This window comes from Rhinopithecus bieti, unplaced genomic scaffold (genome assembly GCF_001698545.2).
Source record: "Rhinopithecus bieti isolate Rb0 unplaced genomic scaffold, ASM169854v2 scaffold_13259, whole genome shotgun sequence".
NCBI classification, from domain to species: Eukaryota; Metazoa; Chordata; class Mammalia; order Primates; family Cercopithecidae; genus Rhinopithecus; species Rhinopithecus bieti.
In genome coordinates this window covers 1,316,483-1,342,547 of record NW_016807544.1, presented here as the reverse complement: position 1 = coordinate 1,342,547, position 26,065 = coordinate 1,316,483, and the positions used below count along the sequence as shown (strand labels likewise).

Below are 26,065 nucleotides of genomic sequence, written 5' to 3'. Positions count from 1 at the left end.
AGCTACCATTTATTAAATAGGGAATCCTTTCCCCATTTCTTGTTTCTCTCAGGTTTGTCAAAGATCAGATGGCTGTAGATGTGTGGTATTATTTCTGAGGACTCTGTTCTGTTCCACTGGTCTATATCTCTGTTTTGGTACCAGTACCATGCTGTTTTGGTTACTGTAGCCTTGTAGTATCTGCTTCCTGAGTATCTGGGATTACAGGCACAGGCTATCGTGTTTGGCTCCAAGTTTTGTTTGTTTGTTTAGGGATTGTATATGGTATATTTTAATTTCAGTGTTCACATATTCACTGAAAGAAATCTAACTGATTTTTGTAAGTTGATGTTGAATCATACAACCTTGCTAAACACATTTTGTAGTTCCAGGTTGTTTATCTATAGATTCCTTAGGGTTTTGCACACAGACCAACATGTCATCTGAAATAGGGAGTTCTATTTTTCCACTGCTGTATTTACATGCCTTTTCTTTTTCTTGCCTTCCTGCACTGACTAGAACTTCTTGTACTACGTTGAATAGCAATAGTAACAGCCCATATCCTTCCCCTTCTCCAGTCTCTCACCATTAAGAATAATGCAAGCTATAGAAGTTTTGTAAATGTTCTTCATCAAGCTGAGACAGTTCCTCTGTATTCCTAGTTTTTATCATAAATAAGCTCAAATTTTATCAAATGCTTTTTCTGCATCAATTGATATTATCACATGATTTTTCTTCTTTAGTCTGTTAGTACGATCGGCTATATTAATTGATTTGTCAATACTGAATCAGCCTTGCATCTCTGGAATAAATCCAACTAGGTCATGGTCTACAGATTTTTTTTCTACTTTATTATATTTGCTAATTTTTTTCAAGGAATTTTATATGTACATTCATGAGGGATGTGGTGAGTTGTTTTCTTTTTTCCTGCCTTTGTCTGGCTTTGGTATTAGGGTTTCATAACGTGAAATTTAAATGTTCCTTATCTTGTATTTTCTGGAAGCAATTGTGCAGAACTGGTGATAATTCTTCTTTAAATGTTAGGTAGAATTCTCCAGGAAAACCATCTGGCCCAGTAGATTTCATTTTTGGAGTCTTAAAATTATGAATTCAATTTTTTCAATAATCATAGGGCTATTCAAATATTGTTTCAGTTAGCTGAGTTGTGACTGTTTTCTGAGGAGTTCTCCCATTTCATCTTGTCAAAATTATATGTATTCAGTTGTATACAGTATTTCTTTAATACATTGTTGCTACTGGGGGGGCTGGTGGTAATATCTCATTTCATTTCTGATAGAGTAGTACCCCCGTATTCATGAGGGATATGTTCCAAGACCTTCAGTGGATGCCTGAAACCATGGATAGTACTGAACCCTATATAACTATATACTATGTTTTTCCTTCTACCTAAAAATCTAGGATAAAGTTCTTTTTTTTTTTTTTTTTTTAAAGTCTCACTGTCAACGAGGCTGGTGTACAGTGACTTGACCATGGCTCACTGAAACCTCTAACTTCTGGACTCAATTGATCCTCCTGCTTCAGCCTCTTGAGTAGATGAAACTACAGACATGAGCCACCAAGCCTGGATAAATTTTTTTTTTTTAAGTTTTGTAGAGACAGTGTCTCACTATGTTGCTCAGGCTAATCTCAACCTTCTGGACTCAAATGATCCTCCCACCTCAGCCTCCTGAGTTGCTGAGATTATAGGTGTGAGCCACCGAGCCCAACTCGATAAAGTTTAATTTATAAATCAGACATAGTAAGAAATTAACAACTAGTTATAAAATAGAACGATTATGACAATATAATGTAATAAAAGTTAAGTGAATGTACAATGTACTGCCCCTCTCTCAAAATATCTTATTGTATTGTACTCTCCTATTTTTAGACCACAGTTGACTGCAGAAAGAGAAACCATGAATACTGAGGAACTACTGTGTTGACAAGATTTGTATTGTCTGTTTTCCTTTGTGAGTCTTGTTAGAGGATTTTCTTTTCTTTTCTTTTTTTTTTTTGAGATGGAGTCTTGCTCAGTCGCCCAGACTGGAGTGCAGTGGCGCGATCTCGGCTCACTGCCAGCTCCGCCTCCCGGGTTCACGCCATTCTCCTGCCTCAGCCTCCTGAGAAGCTGGGACTACAGGCGCCCGCCACTATGCCCAGCTAATTTTTTTTTTTTTTGTATTTTTAGTAGAGACGGAGTTTCACCGTGTTAAGCCCGGATTGTCTTGATCTCCTGACCTCATGATCTGCCCGTCTAGGACTCCCAAAGTGCTAGTATTACAGGTGTGAGTCACCACGCCCGGCCTGAGGATTTTCAATTTTATCATCATTTCAAAGATTTAGCGTGTGCGTGCGTGCACACGCACAGGATCTGGGTTTTATGAAAAAACAAACAAATGTAAAAACCCCAAAGATGTAGCTTTTTTTTGTTTTGGTTTGGTTTGTTTGTTTAGATGGAGTCTCATTCTGTCACTCAGGCTGGAGTGCAGTGGCACCATCTCAGCTCACTGCAACCTCTGCCTCCTGAGTTCAAGTAATTCTCTTGCCGCAGGCTCTTGAGTAGCTGGGATTACAGGTGTGTACTACCATGCCCGGCTAATTTTTTTATTTTTAGTAGAGTCGTGGTTTTAGCATGTTGGCCGGGCTGGTCTCAAGTGATCCACCCATCTGATCGCAAGTCATCTGCCCACCTTGGCCTCCCAAAGTGAGCCACCACACTCGGCCAGATCTAGCATTTTGTTTCATTAATTTCTTCTAATGTTTTTCTATTTTCAATTTCATTGACTTCTGATCTATACCATTTCTGTCTTTCTAGTTGCTTTGGGTTTATTTTGTTCTTCTCTTTCTAATTACGTAAGGTTATGAGCTTAGATTACTGGTTTGAGATGTTTTGCCTTTTCTAACGCAGCATTTAGTACTGTAAATTTCCACCTCAGCCTGCTTTAATTGTATTCCACAATATTTCATATGTTGTCTTTTCCTTCCCATTCAGTTTATATACATTTTTCATTTCCCTTGAAGTGTTTTCTTTGACCCATTGGTTACTTAGAAATCTGTTTTTTAGTTTCCAAGTGCTTAGAGATTTTTCCATTATGTTTCTGTTATTTCTAGTTTGATTCCATTTTGATTAGAAAACATACTTTGTTATTTCACTTCTTTTAAATTTGAGGATGTTTACTTCATGGGACAGGATGTCTATCTTGGCATACATTCCATGTGCAACTGAAAAGAACATGTATTCTGCTGTTGTGAGTAAACTGCTTTATATCAATTAGATCCTATCGGTTGATGTCGAAGTTCTATGTCTTTGCTGATTTTCTGTCTAGTTTTCCTTTCCATTGTGGAAGGAGAGATGTTAAAATCACCAACTGTAATTGTGTATTTACCTATTTCTCCTTTTAGTTTCATCAGTTTTTTTCCTTCACATTTGCAGCTCTGTTTGATGCATATATATTTAGGATTGCTGTCTTCTTGGTGGATTGACTTCTTCATCATTATGTAATGACCCTTTCAGTCTGTTAATTTTCTTTGCTCTGAAGTCTAATTTCTCTGACATTATTAAGCCACTATAGCTTTCCTTTGATTCACGTTTGCATGGTATATCTTTTTCCATTCTTTCCTTTCAACTACTTATATTTCAAGTAACTCTATAGTTTATATAACTGGATAATGCTTTTCAAAATCCACTCTGCCAATCTCTGTCCTTTAACTGGTATATTTAGATCTTTTGCTCTTAATGAACTAATTTCTGCATTAGAGTTTAAGTGTCATTTTATCTTATTTTTCATTTATTTTCTTTATCTCTTTCTGAGAATTACTTGAGTGCTCTTTAGAATTCCTTTCTGATTTATCTATAGTGCTTTTGAATGTATCTCTTAGAACTTGTTTTTTAGTGATTGCTCTATGTATTACTATATATATCTTTATCTATATAGCTAATATCTACATGCATCATTTTACCAATTGAAGTGAAGTGTAGAAACTTTACCTCTCTTTAGTCTCTTTACTCTTCCCCATGTATAAAACACTTACATTTTAAAAATTTTGTACACGTTTGAAAAGCACATTTGACATTGTTATAGCGTTTGCTTCCAATGTCAAAATAATTTAGGAAGCTCATTAAGAAAAGTGTTTCCCCATATTTTTACTCTTCCCTTCTCTCTGAAGTTCCAGGATCCCCCCCCCCTTTTTTTTTTTTTGAGATGGAGTTTCACTTTTGTTGCCCAGGCTGGAGTGCAATGGCATGATCTCAGCTCATTGCAACATCCACCTCCTGGGTTCAAGCGATTATCTTGCCTCAGCCTCCTGAGTACCTGGGATTACAGGTGCCTACCACCACACCTGGCTAATTTTTTGTATTTTTAGTAGAGACGGGTTTTCACCATGTTAGCCAGGCTCATTTTGAACTCCTGACGTCAGGTGACACACCTGCCTCGGCATCCCAAAGTGCTGGGATTACAGGTGTGAGCCACCGTGCCCTCCCAAGATCCCTTCTTCTATCACTTCCTTTCTGTTTAGATAGCTACTTTTTAAAGGTAGGCCCACTGGTAACAAGTTCTCTTAATTTTCCTTTATCTGAGAATATCTCAATTTCATTCCTGAAGGATATTCTCCCTGAACATAGAATTCTGGGTTGACAGTTCTTTTCTTCTATCTCTTGGAAAATTATCATGCCACTTCCTTCTGGCCTCCATGATTTCTGATGAAAAATCTGTGATTCAAATGGTTCTTCCCTTATAGGTGTTTTGTTGTTGTTGTTGTTGTTGTTTTTAGACGGAATTTTGCTCTTGTCACCCAGGCTGGAGTGCAGTGGTGTGACCTAGGCTTGCTGCAACCTTCACCTCCCGGGTTCAAGCAATTCTCCTGCCTCAGCCTCCAACTGGGATTACAGGCGCCTGCCACCATGCCTGGCTGATTTTTTATATTTTTAGTAGACACAGGGTTTCGCCATGTTGGGCAGTCTGGTCTCGAACTCCTGACCTCAGGTGATCCACCTGCCTCTGCCTTCCAAAATGATGGGATTACAGGCATGAGCCACCATGCCCAGCAATTCTTCCCTTACAGGTAGCAAGTCATTTATCTTTTGCTTCTTTCAAGATTTTTTTCTTTTGGTATTTAGAGTTCAAAAATTTTACTATGATGTATCTTGCTGTGGACTTCTTCGGATTTATGCCTTTTGGGATTTGCTAAGTTTCTGGCATCGGTGGGTTTATGCCTTTGGCCAAATTTGGTAACATGTCATTTATCTTTTGCTTCTTTCATGATTTTTTTTTTTTTGTATTTAGTGTTCAAAAATTTTACTGTGATGTGTCTTGCTGTGGACTTCTTTGGATTTATACTGTTTGGGATTTGCTCAGTTTCTGTCATGTGTGGGTTTATGCCTGTGACCAAATTTGGGAAATTTCTTACCAAATTATTTCTTTGAATACGTTTTCAAGGCTTCCCATCTTTCTCCTCTTCTTCCAAGATACAACTGTTAAATATTTTATTGTAGTCCCACAAATTGTGAAGCTCTGTTCACTTGTTTCCCCCAGTCTACTCTTTGTTGTTCAGATTTGGTGATTTCTATTTGTTTTATCTTCAAGTTCACTAATTTTTCTTCTGTCCCTTCCATTTTGTCTCTGGGGACAGGGGCTTCTAGGGTATCTAGCCCACTGAAGTACCTTACATTTCAGAATTTATAATTTTTGGTAGACTGCTAATGGCCCATATCCAGGGTCCACTAGCATCCTAAAAACCTATCTACTGAATTTTACATTTTGGTTGTTCTATTTTTCAGTTCTAACATTTCCATTTGTTTCTTAATACCTTCAATTTTTTGCTAAGAGTTTCTGTTTTTTCATTTTTTTAAAATCATGCTTGTGGCCGGGCGTGGTGGCTCACGCCTGTAATCCCAGCACTTTGGGAGGCCTACGCAGGAGAATCACAAGGTCAAGAGATCGAGACCATCCTGGCCAAGATGGTGAAACCCCGTCTCCACTAAAATACAAAATTAGCTGGGCATCTCTACTAAAATACAAAATACTAAAATACAAACATTACTCAGGAGGCTGAGGAAGAAGAATCGCTTGAACCCAGGAGGCGGAGGATGCAGTGAGCTGAAATTGAGCCATTGCACTGCAGCCTGGCAACAGAGCAAGACCCTATCTCCAAATAATATAATAAAATAAAAATAAAATAAAATAAAGTAAAATAAATAAAATAAAATAAATAAAAATCATGCTTGTAATTGCTCATTGGAAAACATTTTCATGATGGCTGTCAGAAAATCATTGTCAGATAATTCATAACAATGTGTCATCTATAGTATTGGCGTGTCTTGATCAAATTTTTCCCTCAAGTTGAGATTTTCCCAGTTGTTGGTATAAGCAGTGATTTTAAATTCAATTTTGGACATTTTGGATATTAATTTATGAGACTCTGGATCGTATTTAAATCATCTATTTAGCAGGCCTTCTTTTTTTTTTTTTTTTTTGAGACGCTCTGCTGCCCAGGCTGGAGTGCAGTGGCCAGATCTCAGCTCACTGCAAGCTCCGCCTCCTGGGTTCACGCCATTCTCCTGCCTCAGCCTCCGGAGTAGCTGGGACTACAGGCGCCCGCCACCTCGCCCGGCTAGTTTTTTGTGTTTTTTTAGTAGAGACGGGGTTTCACCGTATTAGCCAGGATGGTCTCGATCTCCTGACCTCGTGATCCGCCCGTCTCGGCCTCCCAAAGTGCTGGGATTACAGGCTTGAGCCACCGCGCCCGGCCAGCAGGCCTTCTTTATTACCATTCTGGTATAGAGAAAGGGACACTGCAAGGTGGGGTTGAACGTCAAGTTACCTCCATGACACCTAAGGTAAAGCAGCACCTCTGCATTGCTAGGCAGCAGCAAGAATTGCAGCTCCTTTCTGGGTCTCTCTTGATACCACCTTGGTTGGTATCAGGCATGCACGATTACTACTCCCTGTGTAGCTTTCACCCACACTTTGGTAAGAAGACCCCGTTATTGCTGGGTGTGCAAAAATGTCCTGACTCTCCATCAGGCCTCTTCTGATGCCACACAGTGGGGAGCTGGAGGAGTGCTTCATTACCACTCCACAGTGATGAAAGTTCCAGCTCCTCACTTGGCCTTCTCTAATAATGCCTCAGCAAGGATTAAGGAGGAGGGAATGCTGTGGGTTTGTTGTTGTTGTTAGTTTGTTTTTGTAGTGTGCAGTTGGAGTAGAGAAGTTCCTGCTTTACAGTTTTCTGTCTGAGTTTGTCTTTTTTTTTTTCTCTTGGTCCTTTTGCTAAAAAGAACAGACGTTTGGGGGACATTTTGGCCGTGTCTAATAGGCATTTCCAGTTTGCTGACTTCTTCAGCCCAAGACTGGGATATATGAGCAAAGAGAAAACCCAGGGTCTGGGCTGTGGCATTCCTGAGATCTCAAGGCCCCTAACCAGCCCGCTGCTTCTCTCCACCTTTCAGATTCATTTTATGTTTGTTTTATACACGTGACCAAGGTTGCTGGCTATACCCAGCAGGAAGAATGCAGAGAAATATATCTATTCCATCTTTCCAGAATACAAAGTCCAAACATAGTTTTTAAAATATTTTGTTCAATTTTCCTGGTTATTCTCAATGGAGGCTGGTCTGCAATAAGCAACTTTGTCACTACTGAAAGTAAAGACCTTGGTCATTAAAACAAACAAAAAATTTCTTGTAATTCACATTATTTGCTTTGATTTGTTCTTCATATATATAACTCCCTTAACTACTTCCTTAAGATACATCTCTATACAGTCCTCCAAAAAGAATGACAAAGAAACTGGAAAAATTCGGTGTTGAGAGCAAAAAATGCCAGTTAGAAAATGTATATCCTCATTGGGAATTACTAACAAAAATCCAACTGCTTTAAAAAAATGACATATAGATAACTAAGTAGTAAAGTTGTAAAAAAAAAAAAAAACTGACAGATGCTTTCAAAATTATTTATATAAAAGTACACAGATATATTCTAACCTATTTTTATATTTGGCATAATGTAAAGGAAATATTCTATACACACAATAATTTTATCTAATAATGTATTGTGCAAAATTTCTCACACAGATAAAAGTTTCATACTGGCTATTAAGTTGATAATAAATGTACCTGATTTTTTTGACACTGAGATGAATTTCAATTCCACAGAAAAAAGTCTTCATTGCAGTACTGTTTGTAAGAGAAAAGGACTTAAATCTACACATAAATGCCCATCAATGGAGAAACTGATTAAATAAACTATGGTACAGCAGTACAACGAAATACTATGCAGTAGTAAAAATGCTGGGAAACCTTTCTGTGTACTGACAAAAAAATCTCAAAACTATATTACTAAATGAAAAAAAGCAAGTGTCTACAGCCTGTTTTACTTTGTATAAGGGGTGAAATGCATGGAACACTATGCAGCCATAAAAAGGATGAGTTCATGTCCTTTTCAGGGACATGGATGAAGCTGGAAACCATCATTCTCAGCAAACTATCACAAGGACAAAAAACCAAACACTGCATGTTCTCACTCATAGGTGGGAACTGAACAATGAGAACACATGGACACATCACACACTGGGGGCCTGTCAGGGGGTGGGGGGCTGCGGGAGGGATAGCATTGGGAGAAATGCCTGGTGTAAAGACAAGTTGATACATGCAGCAAACCAACATGGCACTTGTACACCTATGTAGAAAACCTGCAAGGTGTACACATGCACCCTAGAACTTAATTTTTTAAAAAAAGGGGGTGAGGTAAAGTTGCATATGCATATTTGGTGGTATCTGCATAATTAAACAGAAATACAGAAACTAATAAGGTGATTAACTACGAGGCAGGGGAGAAAAGGGTCATAGGAATTGGCAGAAATGGAACCCCTGAATGTAAACATAGTTATACTGCTTTGATTTTGGGACCATTTGAAACTATTGCCTACTTCAGATAAATCCTATAGGAAAGAAATTAGTGTAACTTTTTATTTTAAAGCTGAATTTAAAACGCAATCCACAATTCAAAATCCAGAAGACTGAAATGTTTGCCACCAGTTCTTGTGTCTTTCTGAACTGTGATGTGAGTCCTCACATGTGATCTCAGTCTTGCTGTGTTCTCTCACTGCAAACTGCAGTCCTACCATAGCCACATGTCTTCCAAATGCTAACACTATCAGTCCCATTAATCGCAGAATCTTCTCACTAGAATCCATCCTGTCATCCAATCCAGTCTCAGCCAGGCAAAAGGACAGGGATGGGTCAGCACAGCGTGATCACTACTTGCGAACACAAAAGACAAAGCTACAGATGCCACTGATTTCTTCCCCTGACTAGATGGCCATTGTGGATGTCTCCTTCCTGAAAATGTACATACGGATCCACCAGTTGTCTGGAATCAATTTGGTAGCCATCTGAACTCTAAACATGCATTAGCTAATATCATAATCTAAGAGATGATTAAAATTCTAGGAATGGCAATTGTTCTGCCAAAGCTTCATTTACAGAAAATCAGTTTTGGAAAAAATATTTCCCCTATGGGTCATTTTTCAAAATTAGCTGCCTGAATCAAAGAGAAAATGGCTAGTCAAACTCATTTATCTTCACAATAAAATAATGCGGCAAGGCAATGAATAGGCGAAGTCAGCAGAGAATTTCATTCATGTCCTTAATCAAAGGGTCAGTGCTATTCATTACCACATAAACATTGCTCATTTCCTTACATCCATTCTTGAGATATTTATTGCGGAGTTAAATTAAATATGATCACTTTCTCCCTTACTCTAACTTCAATAACCTGAAGGATAACTTCTTAAAATTTGAGAACCCAATAAATATTTTCATTTCCCTGCATTTTTAATAATCCAGAAAAACAGTGAAGATCAGTTAGGCAAAGTCATTACCGTGTACATGAAACCTGACATTTCCTAATGAAAACAGAACTACCAATTTTCTCTACTGCAAACTAGCAACTGTTCCTTAAATATTTATAAACCAGACCCATTCCAATTTTATTTGGGTTTAACATATTACACTGAATACTGGGCACTGAGGTCTGCAGCAATATAATTCCAGTTTCTTCTCCCATTCATTGGGAGGGAAAGAGGACAGGGTGGCTGATGTACTGGTTAAGAATACAGGCTCCGTCTCAAAAAAAAAAAAAAAGAATACAGGCTCTAGAGTCTGAGTGCCTGGATTCAAGACCAGCCTGCACAGACTCTAATTGTGATTGGTCTTTGTGTCTCAGTGCTCTTAGCTATAAAACAGGAACAATAATAGTATCAAAGGGTTCTGAGGATTAATTAAAATAATTCATGGAAACTGTTTCACACAGCGCCTGGCCTAGTCACTGTCAATAAAAATCACCTACTTTTTTTTTTTTTTATTATACTTTAAGTTCTAGGGTACATGTGCATAACGTGCAGGTTTGTTACATATGTATACTTATGCCATGTTGGTGTGCTGCACCCATCAACTCGTCAGCACCCATCAATTCATCATTTATATCATGTATAACTCCCCAGTGCAATCCCTCCCTCCTCCCCCCTCCCCATGATAGGCCCCAGTGTGTGATGTTCCCCTTCCCGAGTCCAAGTGATCTCGTTGTTCAGTTCCCTATTACTCCCTTACATGTGCCTCACACTCCTGCTGAGCGGGATTCCTTGCTCCCTCATGAATGCACTGTGTGCTTCTGTCCTTCCGAGCCTCGTTCCTATTGTTCTGAGTATGGACCATGCAACTGCTTATTCCCTGGCCTGAGGAAATCTTCTTCCCTCCAAGGCCCATCTCATTCTGATCCAGTTAACCATTATGACTTGTCCCCATTGGCTTGTACCTCCATTGCTCTTTGTTTGCAATTCTCTTATTAGATTTATTATATTAACCCTGACATCCATTACAGTAATTTATGACCCTGTCTCCTTCATGGATAAGGACTATGTCTTACTAGCCTATTTTGTGCTCTACAGTATTTAACAACCTGCAGAGTCATACTTAAAAAGCATTTACTGGATTTGAAAGAGTCCTGCTTACTTGTGAAAGTAAGCATAATATATCAACTACAACAGAAGCTCTCTCATAGGATATGTATAAAGATTAAATGAGATAATGCATGTAAAGGGCTACTAACAAGTTATTATCATATTATCAGCAGCTCCTATTTCTTGAATGTTTTATCACATGCCCAGCATTGTACTAAGGGCTTTACATGTGGGAACACCTTAAACCAGGGCTTGACATAATCATCTTTCATTCCCCTTGCACAGAGTAGATAAAATATAGGTATTTTTAAATGACTGTTGAGGAAAAAGGGCTCTGATATGGCAAATTTAAAAGTATTTGAATTTTCTACATTATTTAAAAGTTGACTTGATTAAATAATAAAATTCCTAATACTTCACAGTATAGTTTTTTAAATTATTTATTTATTTTTTTAGAGATAGGGGTCTCATTATGTTGCCCAGGCTGGTCTCGACCTCCTGGGCTCAAGCAATCCTCCTGCCTCAGCTTCCCAAAGTGCTGGGATTACAGGTGTGAATGACACCACCCAGCCTACAGCATAGTTTTAAGCATCAAAATATTCCAATATTCTACAATGAATTCCTAGTTAGAAATAAAAAAAAAATAAAGAAAACAGATTTTAAAAAAGAAATTAAAACAAAGTAATTTGATCTGTAAATGGGATCTTAGAAATCTTAAAATTGAAGAGCAGTATTATGCAAATTTGTATCCAGTGCTCAGGACTATTAAGTGATAAAGGGTAAGAAAAATAGCTCTGGGAACTTCTCAAACGCCTCAATCCCTTTGACTGTAAAATAGCCCAATAGCTGGAATCTATTGTACCAGGCTGCTGTGAGGATTAAATCAGATTATGCCAGTAAAGTGATTAGAACACAGTAAAATGAAACATGTATTTATGTCATTTGTTTTTATCATGAGATGCACCCAATTGTACTGTAAGTGAAGATCAAGGTGCATGGCAGTAAGAACACAAATTTTCTAAAGCATCAAGTGTTCTAAATTCTTATCAGTGTGAAAATATTAGCAGGTTATCTTTGTCTTCTCATTGCCATTTTAACAATTGACATGGGCATCAGTAGGGAGCGAAAGGCTGGGCGTGGTGGCTCACACCTGTAATTCCAGCATTTTGGGAGGCCGAGGCAGGTGGATCACCTGAGGTCAGGAGTTCGAGACCACCTTGGCCAACATGGTGAAATCCCATTTCTACTAAAAATCAAAAATTAGCTGGGAGTGGTGGCAATCCCAGCTGAGGTGGGAGAACTGCTTGAGCCCAGGAGGCAGAGGCTGCAGTGAGCTGAGATCGCACCACTGTACTCCAGTCTGGGCAACAGAGACCCTGTCTCAAAAAAACAAAAAAAGTAGTGAAAGTCCCAGAAAGGCCTCAGGATGGAGAATGTAAAAGACTGGATAAGCTACAAAGAATTAGTTCATTTTCTAAAATAAATTTCTTCAGGAATTGAAACGCATACTTCAGCTCCCACACATATATCATTGTCAAGTTAAATTAAAAAGCAAATTATTAGATTTTTGTGCAGTGTTTTCTTTTATATTTAATAGATAAAATTTTAATTTTCTGTTCACTTTAGTTTTGATAGTGGTAAAATGAGGAATTAGAGCAGCAAAGATTTGAAAGGCAAAATGCCACAATATAGGACACAAATTGTGTCTTCTTTTTCAAAGCATGGTTATGTAAGACAGTTAATAAAACATAAAATATATTAAAAGAATCATTAAACCAAATGTAAAAGAGATTTAAAGCTCCTTCTGATGAGTCCAGTTTCCTGGTAGCACACTGTGAATCTCTTTAAATATAAAGACACACAAAGCTGGAAATTTTAAAATATGACGACACAGATGGAAACTAAAAATGCTTTGCAATGATTCATATGCGCAATCCACTGCACTTATAAGCATTTCCTTTTTCAAATCTGTATTTGTAAAGGCACCAAAATAATCAGTTTCTCAGAATAATTCCAAGGCATTAATGAGATTTCCTACCAAAAAAAATTACTCCCAAGACTAAAAGCCTAAGTATGCATGTCATCTGCTTTATCTCAGTACAATCCAGGCTTTGACCACTGTATGTATGGAGATAAAAAAAGACAAGAGGCCAACCCCCGGTGCTCTTTAGTCCAGACATGGAGTTGTTCATATAGAATACCATGCTTTGAACCTCTGGATTCCACTGTGTAGTAAAAAACTACTGTCTAATAGTAATACTCTTGTTGAACAGGATGACATATTTAAGGCACTTACTTTCAAAGTAAAATTGAAGAGACTGACTTATTGCCAAATTTTAATTTTGCCTAGTAAAGATATTAAAGAAAACAACTATCATATATTATAATTAATAATTTATGAAGGAAGGGACATTTTAATACTTCCAAGAATAGGAAGGCCATGATTTCAAAATAATGGCCAGTTTTGTGAATTAAATAAACTTTGAGTTCAACTCCTTATAGTGTTCTTATCTTTCCCATGTGGATAGGACTATTAAATGTTTATCACAGATCAGCACCATCTGTGATCCAGCACTTGGCAATCACTAACAGATGACATAAAATGTGTCAGAAATCCTCATAATGTCTACAATTAGGGTATCCATTTTTTATTTAATACTGTTAAAACAAAAGAAAATGGCAATATCTCCTGTACATAAAATAATCTGTTTTAACAGAAATTTCAAATGTTAAGTATATGACTATATTATCAATGTCTAAATGTTTTTATTCTTCTTGATAAACATAGTAGTAGAAATGGCTAAATCAATAAAGTTGGACCTAAACATCATTTTTCTACTCCTTTGTTAGAATAAATGTTCAGAATATTTACTGGAAAACAGCCTCCAAAATAGTTGTTTATATGTCATTAGTCTTTTGAAGCATTCAAAGGGCAACGAATTTTCACATTATGAACATGGATACTCACAGCATTCTTTAGATATATGTGTCAAATAGACATTAGCTGTGCATTATGAAAAGTGAAATGGATAGAAAAAGGCAAAGATTAGAAAAGAGACACCTGGCCAGGCGCAGTGGTGCATGCTTGTAATCCCAGCTACTCGGGAGGCTGAGGCAACAGAACCGCTTGAACCTGGCAGGCAGAGGTTGCAGTGAGCTGAGATTGTGCCACTGCACTCCGCCTGGGTGACACAGTGAAACTCGGTCTCCCAAAAAAAAAAAAGAGAGAAGAGAGAAAAGAGACATCTAACTATTGCTTCATTATATATTCTTAGTGGCTGAATTAAAATAATAAATATACCTTAAAACCGATTTTTTTGGACTCCCATTCACTTTAATAAAATTGGAATTTTTGATTAAGGAAATTCTATCCAAATTTGTTCACAAAATGACATTCAATAGCTGGACCCTTCTGTGAAAAATGAACATAATGGGAAAACAAGAAATAAATAAACTATCTGAACTAATTTTATTTTGGAGGAATTTTAAATGTAATGAAACTACTACCACCCACTACTAGGATGCAATATGGCTAAAATGCTAAAAGAATTAAAGGAAGAGTACATAAATACATTATCTATAAAATTAGCCCATATGCTCAAATTACTCTAAGCAGAATGTGAAATTTTACATTTTATATTTAAAATCTTGGCTAGAATGTGTCCTTTGATGGTACTAATAGACTTTGAAACTCTAAGCTTTTAAGAACAGCACGGTGAAGTAGCACAGACTTTGAGGCAGACTACGTTTGCACCCTGGTTCCAAAACTTACTAACTGTGTGAAATTGGACTTATTACTTAATCTCTCTGTACCCCAGAGTCCCTATCTCTAAAATGCAAATAGTAAGAGTACCTTTCTCACAGGGTAGGGAGATTAAATGAGATAACATATTTAAGGCACTTAGAAAAGGGACTTGCAAATATGCTCATTATTATTAATTATTATAACTATTATTTACTCTCAGACACTCAAAAAACATACTGTACATATGGAAGATTATCAAAAGAATTCAACATAGTTTAAAGTGCCTTATTTATAAACTCTGACATACAGAACTTCATCAGATGAGAAATGTTCAGAGTTAAGTAAAAACAAAATGAGTAATTGCAAAGACAGTGTCTTTCACAATAAAAGGTTATCAGTTTTCTCCATCAAAACAAGAAACATTAAGATCTGTATTCTGGAAGCCTAGCAGGAAACCTGAGCAAGAATGCTCTCCTCGGAAAGGCAAACTCACCCCTTGTTCATCCAGTTTCATGAGCTGCTCTGTGACCTTGGGCGTGTTGAAGGCCAACCGCAGGCACTGGACATTGAGCTCGGGAACCACGTGCTCCAGCACTTCTTTGAGAGGCAGGCCTCTGGCCGTTGAGTGCTTGGCTGTTGATGGAATGGCATCCTCCAGGACCGAACCTCTCAGTGTCATGAGCTGCAAGACAGACAGGTGCTGTGGTGAGGCTTCTGGGATGTGAGATGCCTGAACATATGTACACGCACTGCAGGCCTGGACTATGGGGCTCCTCACAGAGCTAGGGAATGATTTTTGATGGGTAAAGCCAGTGAGGGAGAAACAATGAGAGAAGTGATGTAGGATACTGTCATATGAAAAATGAAACCAATGCTGTCAAGACAAGGGTGCGTCCAAAGGAGCACATAATCAAGACTTCTGAGGATATTTATTTAAAGACCAAAAATAACATTTCCTTAAAGAGATCAGTAAAGATCAAGGTCTCTATATGGCCATACAATGTCACTATGCATACTAATTAGGAAATTAAGAAGGCAGAATCCCAGAGCAATGTCTGAAGAATAAATACTTAGAGTTTGGATATTATACTTCTTTGAATTGTAAAAAGGGAGAGAGAAAGTTTTAAACTTTGTAATGCATGGCTGACAAGCATAAACTATTCATGTCACCAAATGCTACTGCCACCGGGCAATCATCACCATCAGTACAGCAGCACAGGCAACAGCAGCTGAAGTTACTTTAGATTTTCTCTTATTTCTTAAAATACCTTCCCTTCTTAAAATACCCGCCATTAATACCTTAAGCAAAGACATTTTCCTATGTAATGATAATGTGTTGGAGAAAAGTTAACCAGACATGAAGCCTAAAGTAGTCTTAATTTCCAAATATGTCTACAAGGCAAAGTTGTTAACATAATTTAAATACTGTATGGGGAAAGAAGAGAAAACCCATCAAACTGAATACATTTCCATTTTGTAGCAATAGGAGCTACAAAAGCCAGTGGCGTGCATGTTGAAGACTGACTGTCAAAAATGAGGGTGAGAGGTCAGAAAGACACAACGCAATCTCAGAAGGACAAGTATATCCAACAAAGCATAACAAGGTCAGGTCCTTAGACAGTCCAAAGGCAGAGAACGGATCACAGTGGCTCAGGGCATAAAGAAAGGCCCCATCGAAAGGGACGGTTTTAGGAAGTGGCCATGAAATAGAGGAACAATTTCTACAACAAGAAAATGTCAAGAGAGAACATGAGCAAAGGTACGGAGATTGGGAATAAAGGGAGTAAGTGGGAAGGAGTGATTATTGTAGATGGACACAAAGAGAGTACAGGGAGAAATGGATGATGCAGCTGTGAGCTGGGGGTGCACAGAAGACCCTGAAGCTGACTGAGTGGTACACACCTCATTGGGCTCCTACAGGTCAGCTCAGGACGTGTTCGTAGGGGGATGATGTATACTCAGAAATTAAGCTGCAAATAAGATGAACTGTGAGAGGAAGCAATGGAGGCAGAGAATGTAGTTAGAATGGAGGCCCTAACAGTCTTCAGGCAAACTAGGCACGACTTAGGATTTGCAAGGAAATGGAAACCAAAGGAAGAATCACCAGGGAAGTAAAATCTAGAATCTAGAAAATGGGTGTCCAATATTTTGGCTTCCCTGCACCACAATGGAAGAAGAATTGTCTTGGGCTACATACAAAATACACCAATAGCTGATGAGCTAAAAAAAAAAAAAAAATCACAAAAAAAACTCATAATGTTTTAAGAAAGTTTATGAATTTGTGTTGGGCCACATTCAAAACTGTCCTGGGCTACATGCAGCCCTCGGGCCGTGGGTTGGACGAGCTTGATCTGTAACATTTGCCCACAGATGGGGTCAAGACAGATGGGAGAAGAAAAAGCAAAATTTATCAACGTCTTACTCTCAATACAGGAAAAAGGTAATAGAAATATTTGCAGTCTATTCATTTGATGAGCATCTTTTTTCTTTCATTATAAACAATTTCCTCTTATATTAATAACAAGTAAAAATTATTTTCCTATTAATGTATAATTTGACACAAATGGTTTTATTTTGTTTTACATCATGGAAAATGGCTAACTCAGTTATTTGACTCTTTCCTTCATGAGATAATACATAGCTTGAAATAGGGAGCCACAAAGGTTAGGGGTGTTCTCAATTTAGAAGCTAAGACCAAATTCGAGTCATTGCATCCTGAGCCACAGAAAGCAGCTAACTCATGAAAGCCAAAGCAGATGAGAAAAAGAATGGCTCATATTTTACATCTGAATCACTAGTATTACTGATATTTTTCTTAATGACTTCCAGAAACAAGAATGAAGTGAGTCCTCCTAAGTCCTTGTGTTCCTATGCTTAAAAACACTCATATGCCATAAAATTTTGCTCATAAACAAACTGCCATGCCTACAAAGGTATGTATTTTCTTTTATGTTTTGCAATGTTTATTTATACTAAAATGAAAGAGATTTGTTTGTATTTCTGTTATCTTGCTGCCGCTTACTGAAGTCACCAGAGTGTCACTGTCATGTTTTCTTTTTTCTTGCCGTATTTATCTGCATGAGAAATTAGCAACATGAGAAGTCTCTGATACAAATTAAATCTTATTTCATTTGTATTAAGTAAATAGGTTTCAGTGAAAAGAGTGAAGGAACTATCTCTTAAAGTCCAGGAGCTACAGACCAGGACCAATATCTGGAAACATTTCTATCAAAAGTCTTATATAATATTACCATTAAACCAAATTTAGGGATTATTTATTGCTAGAAAGAAAAAAATTATACAAAACCTAGTGGCAATTAATTACATAAACATTAGAGGGAGGAAGGAAGAAAGGAAGGGAGGAAAAGGAGGAAAGACATAGAGAAAGGGATGAAAGGAGACAGGGAAGGAGGGAAGCAAGCGAGAAACAGGGAAGCAAGGCACCATTTGACACATCAGGCACATTGTACTGAACAACTCAGACTGAAGTCCCACCCTCATGGGGCCTGCACTCCAGTGGACAGATTAAAAGCAAACAAAATGACTAAGTACAACAGAGAAGACAGTGTTAAGTATTAATGAAAAATAAAGCATTTCATTGGATATGAAATGGGAGGGGAGTAGAAATCTTAGATTCAGTGGTCAAGGAAAGCCTCCGTGGTTTCTAAGTAAAGGCCAGATGGAGATGAGGCAGCCTGACAGAGAACACAGCAGTGGGGAGGGCCCTGAGGCAGAGGTGTCCTGAGGTGGCCCAGGGAGGAAGGAGGCCAGTGGGGCGGGAAAAGACTGAGCCAAGAGGAGTTATCAGGGATGAGGTGCAGAGAGATAACGGGGAAGCAGATGTGCATGATCTCCTAGGCTAGCAAGGACAATGGCTGTTTCTCAGAGGGAGATGAGGAAGCTTTCAAGGATTTTGAACTGAGGAATGACGAGATCTGAATGACATTTCAAAGGAACACTTTGGGTCAAAAGGAGGCAGGGCTTCAGCATAGAAGCAGGAAGACCAGTTCTCAGAGCAAGACCAGGACCAGGACTGGGCAGTGAGGGTGGGAGAAGTAGTTGAGCTCTGGGCATATTGTGAAGACAAAATGAACAAGCGTTGCTGACAGACCAGATCTCAGCGTCAGGAGGCAGAAGATGGGAATAAAGTGTGGCTTTCATGGTTTCTGACCTGAGAAAACGCAATAATAAGAGTTGTCATGAAGTGAACATTAATTTGAACGTAAAAAACAAGTGGTAATGGTTTTTTTTGAACACTTGACTTGAACCTTTCAGTCAAAGGCTAAGGAAACAGACCCAAGGGACACAACTTATTCAAATGGGTTAGCTGGAGAACAGAATCTTATGACCACAGAACGCAAAGAGAACATTTTGGGTCAAGGGAGTAAAGCAGAAAGAACAGAGGTGGGAAAGGTAAGAGTCGGTGTGGTTCACAGACCATAGCAGAATTTAGGACAGAAACTCAGGTAGGAGACAGCCTGCAAGACATGCTGAGAAGGGAAGCTCATGGAAACCAGTGACAGCATCTGACTGAGAAAGAAAGAACTGTAGGAAACTTTAATCTCTGGTATGAAGGATGGGATGAGTAAGTGACAAGGAAATGACTTTAGGTGGATAAAAAAACAACACAGAAAAGGAAGAATATGATGGGAATTTAAATCAGAGTGGCCTTGGGAAGGGAAAAAGAAGATAATGGGAAAGATAAAAATACTTGGAAGTAAGATAACAGAGTATCACTAAAAACTGGTAAGAATGGCCAGGTGTGATGGCTCACGCCTGTAATCCCAGCAGTTTGGGAGGCTGAGGCGGGCGGATCACCCAAGGTTGGGAGTTCGAGACCAGCCAGACCAACATGGAGAAATCTTGTCTCTACTAAAAATACAAAATTAGCTGGGAGTAGTGGCGCATGCCTGTAATCCCAGCTACTCGGGAGGCTGAGGCAGGAGAATCGCTTGAACCCGGGAGGCGGAGGTTGCAGTGAGCCGAGATCGCCATTGCACTCCAGCCTGCGTAACAAGGGCGAAAATCTGTCTCAAAAACAAACAAAACTGGTAGGATCTGGGAAGCTACAGAGGAGCAACTATGTGCATACAACTCCAAAACAGAACGTGATGTTCTTCGTGCCTTTGTGCTCAACAAAAGAATTTACACCACTTAATGATTAGCTTTGCCATGGAGAAAAAGCACATGAGAGTATGTTAGTTCATTTCTCTCTGGCCAGTGTAAACAACACATTAGATATTTAAGTCTTGTCTTTAAAAGTCCTATATTTAATTTCCCTGGAGTTCAGGCTTAGGAACAATTATTAAGTGATGCCAACCCCAGAAACTTGCTTTGCTTTCAATGGGGGAAATAAAGCCAAATGCCCTATTTAAACTAGTTTCAAAACTATTATTTTCTAGATGACTCAAGGGTATTAAGTATTAATACATAACAAAAATCCTAAAGTGAATTAGCAGTTGAGAGGCAGTAAATTGTCTCAAAACAAACAAAACTGGTAGGATCTGGGAAGCTACAGAGGAGCAACTATGTGCATACAACTCCAAAACAGAACGTGATGTTCTTCGTGCCTTTGTGCTCAACAAAAGAATTTACACCACTTAATGATTAGCTTTGCCATGGAGAAAAGCACATGAGAGTATGTTAGTTCATTTCTCTCTGGCCAGTGTAAACAACACATTAGATATTTAAGTCTTGTCTTTAAAAGTCCTATATTTAATTTCCCTGGAGTTCAGGCTTAGGAACAATTATTAAGTGATGCCAACCCCAGAAACTTGCTTTGCTTTCAATGGGGAAATAAAGCCAAATGCCCTATTTAAACTAGTTTCAAAACTATTATTTTCTAGATGACTCAAGGGTATTAAGTATTAATACATAACAAAAATCCTAAAGTGAATTAGCAGTTGAGAGGCAGTAAATTGATAAGTGGCCCAATTATACAGCTTTACATGGAAAATGGAGAACCTCATAGTCCCAAACTTGTTCACAGGTTTTTAAAAAAAATGCTGTGTGGGTTCTTTTATTTTATTTTCCATTTCTTTTCTTTTTTTTTTTTTAGCCCAAATTTCATTTTAAAATAAAACTCATACATTGGGTATATTTAGATTCCTAAAGAGCACTAACAGCCTGTTTCACTTAAAACTAGATAGTCCCTGGTTCAAAGAATCCACCTTCTCGGTCTCAGACAATGGGTCCCAAAGATAGTGGACTTCCTCCACTCTGATAGTGGAAGAAATCAAGAGTCTCTTTCCCGCCTTCTTCTTGGGCGAAGATATGAGCTCAGAAAGAGCTTGGAAGAGTGAATTAAGTCTTCGGTGGCCTTCTCTTATCCCTAATACCCTGGCTCCTCAAGTTAGCTTGGTGTTTTCCAGTAGCCCTAAGAAGGATACACAATATCCCACTGGGGATTCTGAGGGCTCCAATTTCCTTGGGCAACACTTAACGGACATATCTTTCTCTGAATCAAAACTCCTCATTCGTAGATTGCATCTATTCAGAGTCTGATGAAAAGAAGGGATCCAGATCTAACCATCTTGTCCACCTCCATCTCCACCAGAATAAATGAAAGGGGACTTTGCTTATTCCAAAGACATCTGTAACCATGTGCTATTAAATTTAATTGCTTTGCTACTGCTACTATTTGCTTTTTTCCCCCCCATTTCAGTTAAACCTCAAATCTCTCTCATTTGCGACTTACCTCACTAGTTCTAAAAATTATCCGGTAGTTGTATGGAGATCCATTTTCTTTCATTTCATCTGGTTTTTCCCTTCGAATGCTCACAGCCACTGGACCAAGATTCTCATCAGCCCCAAAATAGTTCCAGTGTTCTTAGGTAAAATAAGACAAAACAAAGTTAGAAAATCTACCTAACACTTTGAAAATGGTACATTCTGCTCAGTATTTAAGGTCATCACTCAGAAATTATATTAATAAAATGTAAACATTTAACAAATATTAATATTCTTCAATTAGTTATAAAAACAAAGACTTGGCTACACAGGTTTAGTTCCAGAGAAGATAACGCTGAACACAGGTGGCCTGTTGAGTTTTTCACTACTCTACAGATTACTACTCTACCATTTCTCAAAATAAATTTGTATTTTCTCTCTCTCTCCCACCATTTAAATAGGCTACATTTGTACGTGCTTCCTTGCCTAAGAGAAGGCTTGTGCCAGGGCTTTTTAGTTTTGTTTTCAAAAAAATTCTAAACATATTAAGAACAGAGTTTGAAGAAAGGGGGATTCCACCAGATTAAAAAAGATGTCCCTGGATTGGAGAGAGAGATGTGTGCTGCGAGTCACTGGGCAGCACTCTGCTCCCAAGTAGCCTATGTATGGTGGAGTAGGAGCTCAGAGGAAAGAGCTTCACAGTGCCGGACCCAGGGCTCTGGGCCACAGCACGTATCCCACAGTGCAGGGCTAATGTAACTTGTGTGGACAGGTGACTGATGAGCCTAGGGCCGCTCTTCAATGTTCTGGCCTTTCGCCCAAGGCCCCACACCTTAGCACAAGCCTCCAAAGGACTGGTGCTGAATTTACCTTCCTCTTGACAAAGAGAAAGATGGGGATCAAAATTAAGTTAATTTACAGAAAATACTGAAAATGGTTATTTACTGTGCATATACATCTTTTAAAATTTAAACTGTTTATACATGAGATATTCACAGATGAAGTCCACAAAACATGAAAATATATGAAAACTAGAACAGATAATTTGTTTTCAAACCTCCAAAATGCTTAATTTACATTACTGTATTTCACTTATATCTGACACGGCTAAATGACCGCACTGTAACATAACATCTCATTATCACACAAAATGCATACACACTTGAAAATACATGTTATTTCCATACAAAATATAAGTATTTGAAAATCCATGAGAATAATAAGAAAAAACAGCATAAATGTCGAATCATGTAGTTTAAAATTAAGTAATGCATATGAAAATACTTTGCAGGTACGAAAGCACAATTACAAAAGCTACAATCATAAATGTTGAGGGTTCTCTAAGAATATTATTATAAGCCATGGAAATTCAAAAGAAGAAAAACACAATGGGAATACAAGCAACAAATATCTCATATATGAGAAATAACCCACTAAATGTCACAAAATTCATGTACAGACACTTATGCATACCCTCAAAGCACAGCACATGAGAACCACACTCAGATTATTTACTCTTACTTTGCACACAATTCTAATAAGCTTGGTTGTCTGGTCTTCAAGCTCACAGCTTTATTTCAGAGGTGTGATAATTCCAGATGTTGACAAAGTCCAGGGTGTAGGGCTGATACAGACTTGCATGCAGACAGCAATGTGATAGAACAACTGACAACAAGGAAGAAAACAGAAAGGGAGGAGACAGAAATAGTATAAAAAAGCGGACAAGAACTTAAAGAAAAACAAGACAGCAGTCTGGGGCCATTTACTGAAGGAGCAAAGAGCTTAACACGCTTCAACAACCTCAGAGGATATTGCACCACTGCAGCACTGAACAACAGTGGATGCAACAGACTGTGACCCACATTCATTACCTGGTCCTTGTACTTCATGGACTCTAATAAAAACCAACTTCTAGGAACTCCTCAAGTACACTCCACATATCTCACAATGGGCAGGTGGCATGGCAGTTCTCTGCTGCTAGAGAAATTCCCAGATATAGGGCCACCATAAATTCCATCAATAACCTCAACTCATCCTCATCCTCATCAAGCTTTCCCTGGTCAGCTCCTCTCTCCGTTTTTCCAGGGCAGATGTGGCAAACATGCTCTATTCTCCCTTAACCACCCCTCAACTACCTTCTCCTCAATCTTGGCAAAAGACAATGTGTCTACATCACAAAGGAAATAAAGAAGCTATTTCAGATGCAAACTTACTCACCATCCACACAAAGTCACCAGCATCCAGACTCTAGCTTCTTTTTCTGTATGATCCAAAGCCCCACCCCACACCCACCCCATTTGCCCATTCCCCCTTCCTAGGGACTCAGGTGCCTTGATGACCCTCTTTTAATCTTCAACTTCTCCCTCTAGACTTGCTAATTCCCATCATTGTTTAATTACGTTTAAACTCACATTTATTCTCAACTCCTTACCGCCTGTCAGAATTAAAGTTATCTCCTTTTTCCTTTCTTCCATTGGAAATTTCTTGAAATAGCTGTCCAATTCCTCACTTCAGAATTACCATCTGACTTCCATTGCATGGGTCACCAATGACTTTCTCAAAGTTAAAACAAATGATACTTTTGGTCCTTACCTGGCTCAAACTCTCCATAACATCTAGCACAGGTGATCACTTCATGTTTTCTAGAAACACTCTTACTTCCCTGTTCCTATGACATTGCCCTCTTCTGATTTTCATTCTACCGCTCTGGCTGTTCCAGCTCAGTTTTCCTCCCTCTTCCCATCTGAATATTCCACCCACGTTCAGAACTTCAACTACCGCCTCAAGGTTGATGACTCTCAGAGGTCTACCTACATGTCCTCCCCAGATATCTCTAAGCCTGAGATCTTTTTTTGTTTTTGTTGTTGTCTGTTTTGAGACAGAGTCTCGCTCTGTCACCTACGCTGGAGTGCAGTGGCGTGATCTTGGCTCACTGCAACCTCTGCCTCCTGGGTTCAAGCGATTCTCTTGCCTCAGCCTCCGGAGTAGCTGGGATTACAGGTACGTACCACCATGCCCGGATGATTTTTTATATTTTTTGTAGAGATGGGGTTTCACCATGTTGGTCAGGCTGGTCTTAAACTCCTGACCTCAAGTGATCTGTCCACCTTGGCCTCCCAAAGTGCTGGGATTACAGGCCTGAGCCACCATGCCGGGCCAAAGTCTGAGATCTTTACATTTACCTAATGGAACCGTTTGTCCCATATGCATCTGCAAAAGTGAACCTATCAGCTTCCCACAGAAACCTATATAGGTCCCCATCCAGTCCCTATTTCAGCAACTGCTACCACATTCACCCAGTTGCTCATGCCAGACCCACTGTCATGCTCTGTGAATTCCAGTTTCTGGACATCTCTCAAATCTATCTTTTTCTCATCCCACTGCCATTATTTCTCCTATCATCACTTGCCTGAGTGTTTGTAGTAGTCTTCTAACTGGTTTGTTTTTATCCAACTTATTCACACTGCCAGATGATCCTTTTAAAATGCAAATCTGACCCTACTACAAAACTTAAAACACTTAGGTTCTTGTACCCTTTCCAAGGTTTCCAAAAGGTTCTCATAACTTGTCACTGTCAATCACTCCAGCCTCAGCTCAGACCTTTCACCTTCTTAAATTTGGAGAACCAGTGATACTAAACTTCTCTTTCAGGTGCTCAAACTCACAGTCTTTTATCATCTGAGAAAATCTGCTGAGAACATTCTTTTCTTAACCCCTCTTTATTTGGCTAAGTCCTCTAATTTTTAGGTTTCATCCGAAGTATGGCACAGACATCTTTGAAAAGAGGGACTGAATACTGGAAGAAAATGCAAGTGTTTACTTTGGATATTGATGCTAATAACTTTATTTTAAAGTGTTATGAATTCATAAAACAAATTATTAAAACCAAATATTTAATATATCTCAAGAACAAAATAGAAACATTACAAAATGTAAATAAAATATAAATTTATAAACTAAAAATATTAAACATAATCATTTTAGTATTACTGGTTGATAAAATACAAATTGTGTTATTTAAAAAATAAATCCTACATAAAATAAACTAAAACTAAAGACTAAAATAAGATTACTTTGTTAATAATAAGAACTGTAAAATTAATGATAATTTAAACTTTTTGTGTATCATCATCAATAATTGACTACATTTTTTGGTAACTTTTCCCAGCTGCTAATGAAGTATATTTCTGAATTTGGGGAATGGTGATGTGATAATTATAAACTAAATTCAAACACTTTCTTCAGACTCTAGCTTCAAACAAACCCATCTCTGGGTTAGCATTAGATAATGCTAGGAAGATATTTTGAAGATATTTTGAACTTGTGTCAAGTTTTCACTAAAAAAGAGCTCCCGCTACTATTTCCCAAATAGCTTTTCCAGCCAGTCTTCATCGGTATCAGTTCTACTGGCATGGATGGAGACTCCGGTCCAATTTCCCATGCTAAATTCACCACTATCATCACTAGACTCTGCTTTTCCAAAGTCTTTGAACTTGAAAAAAAATTATTTTTACAATAAAAGCTCTGTTTTTGTCCACTGTCCTTTTTTTTTCTCTTAAGGATTACAGAAGTATAGAAAAAACTCTTTCCATATGAACACAAGTTTATTCTATTCAAAATCCTAATGTACTATTTAAATTTAACCTTCTGGTAGAGAAGAGTTTCATTCAGCAAATTACCATTTTCAGTTCTTTTTTTTTTTTTTTTTTTTTT

At 38.2% G+C, this 26,065-nt stretch overlaps 1 protein-coding gene across 14 annotated transcripts in view; it reads right to left on the bottom strand.

Annotated features, from left to right (window-relative positions):
* The window catches only part of SIPA1L1 (signal induced proliferation associated 1 like 1), a 420,357-nt gene that overhangs the window by 101,571 nt on the left and 292,721 nt on the right, over positions 1 to 26,065 (bottom strand). For all 14 annotated transcript variants that reach the window (XM_017882761.1, XM_017882759.1, XM_017882760.1 and 11 more), the window contains 2 exons: positions 21,381 to 21,511; positions 15,177 to 15,365 (listed from right to left, as the gene is read on the bottom strand). In XM_017882761.1, the coding sequence (XP_017738250.1) occupies positions 15,177 to 15,365; positions 21,381 to 21,511 (320 nt within the window). The remainder of the gene's footprint in view (positions 1 to 15,176; positions 15,366 to 21,380; positions 21,512 to 26,065) is intronic.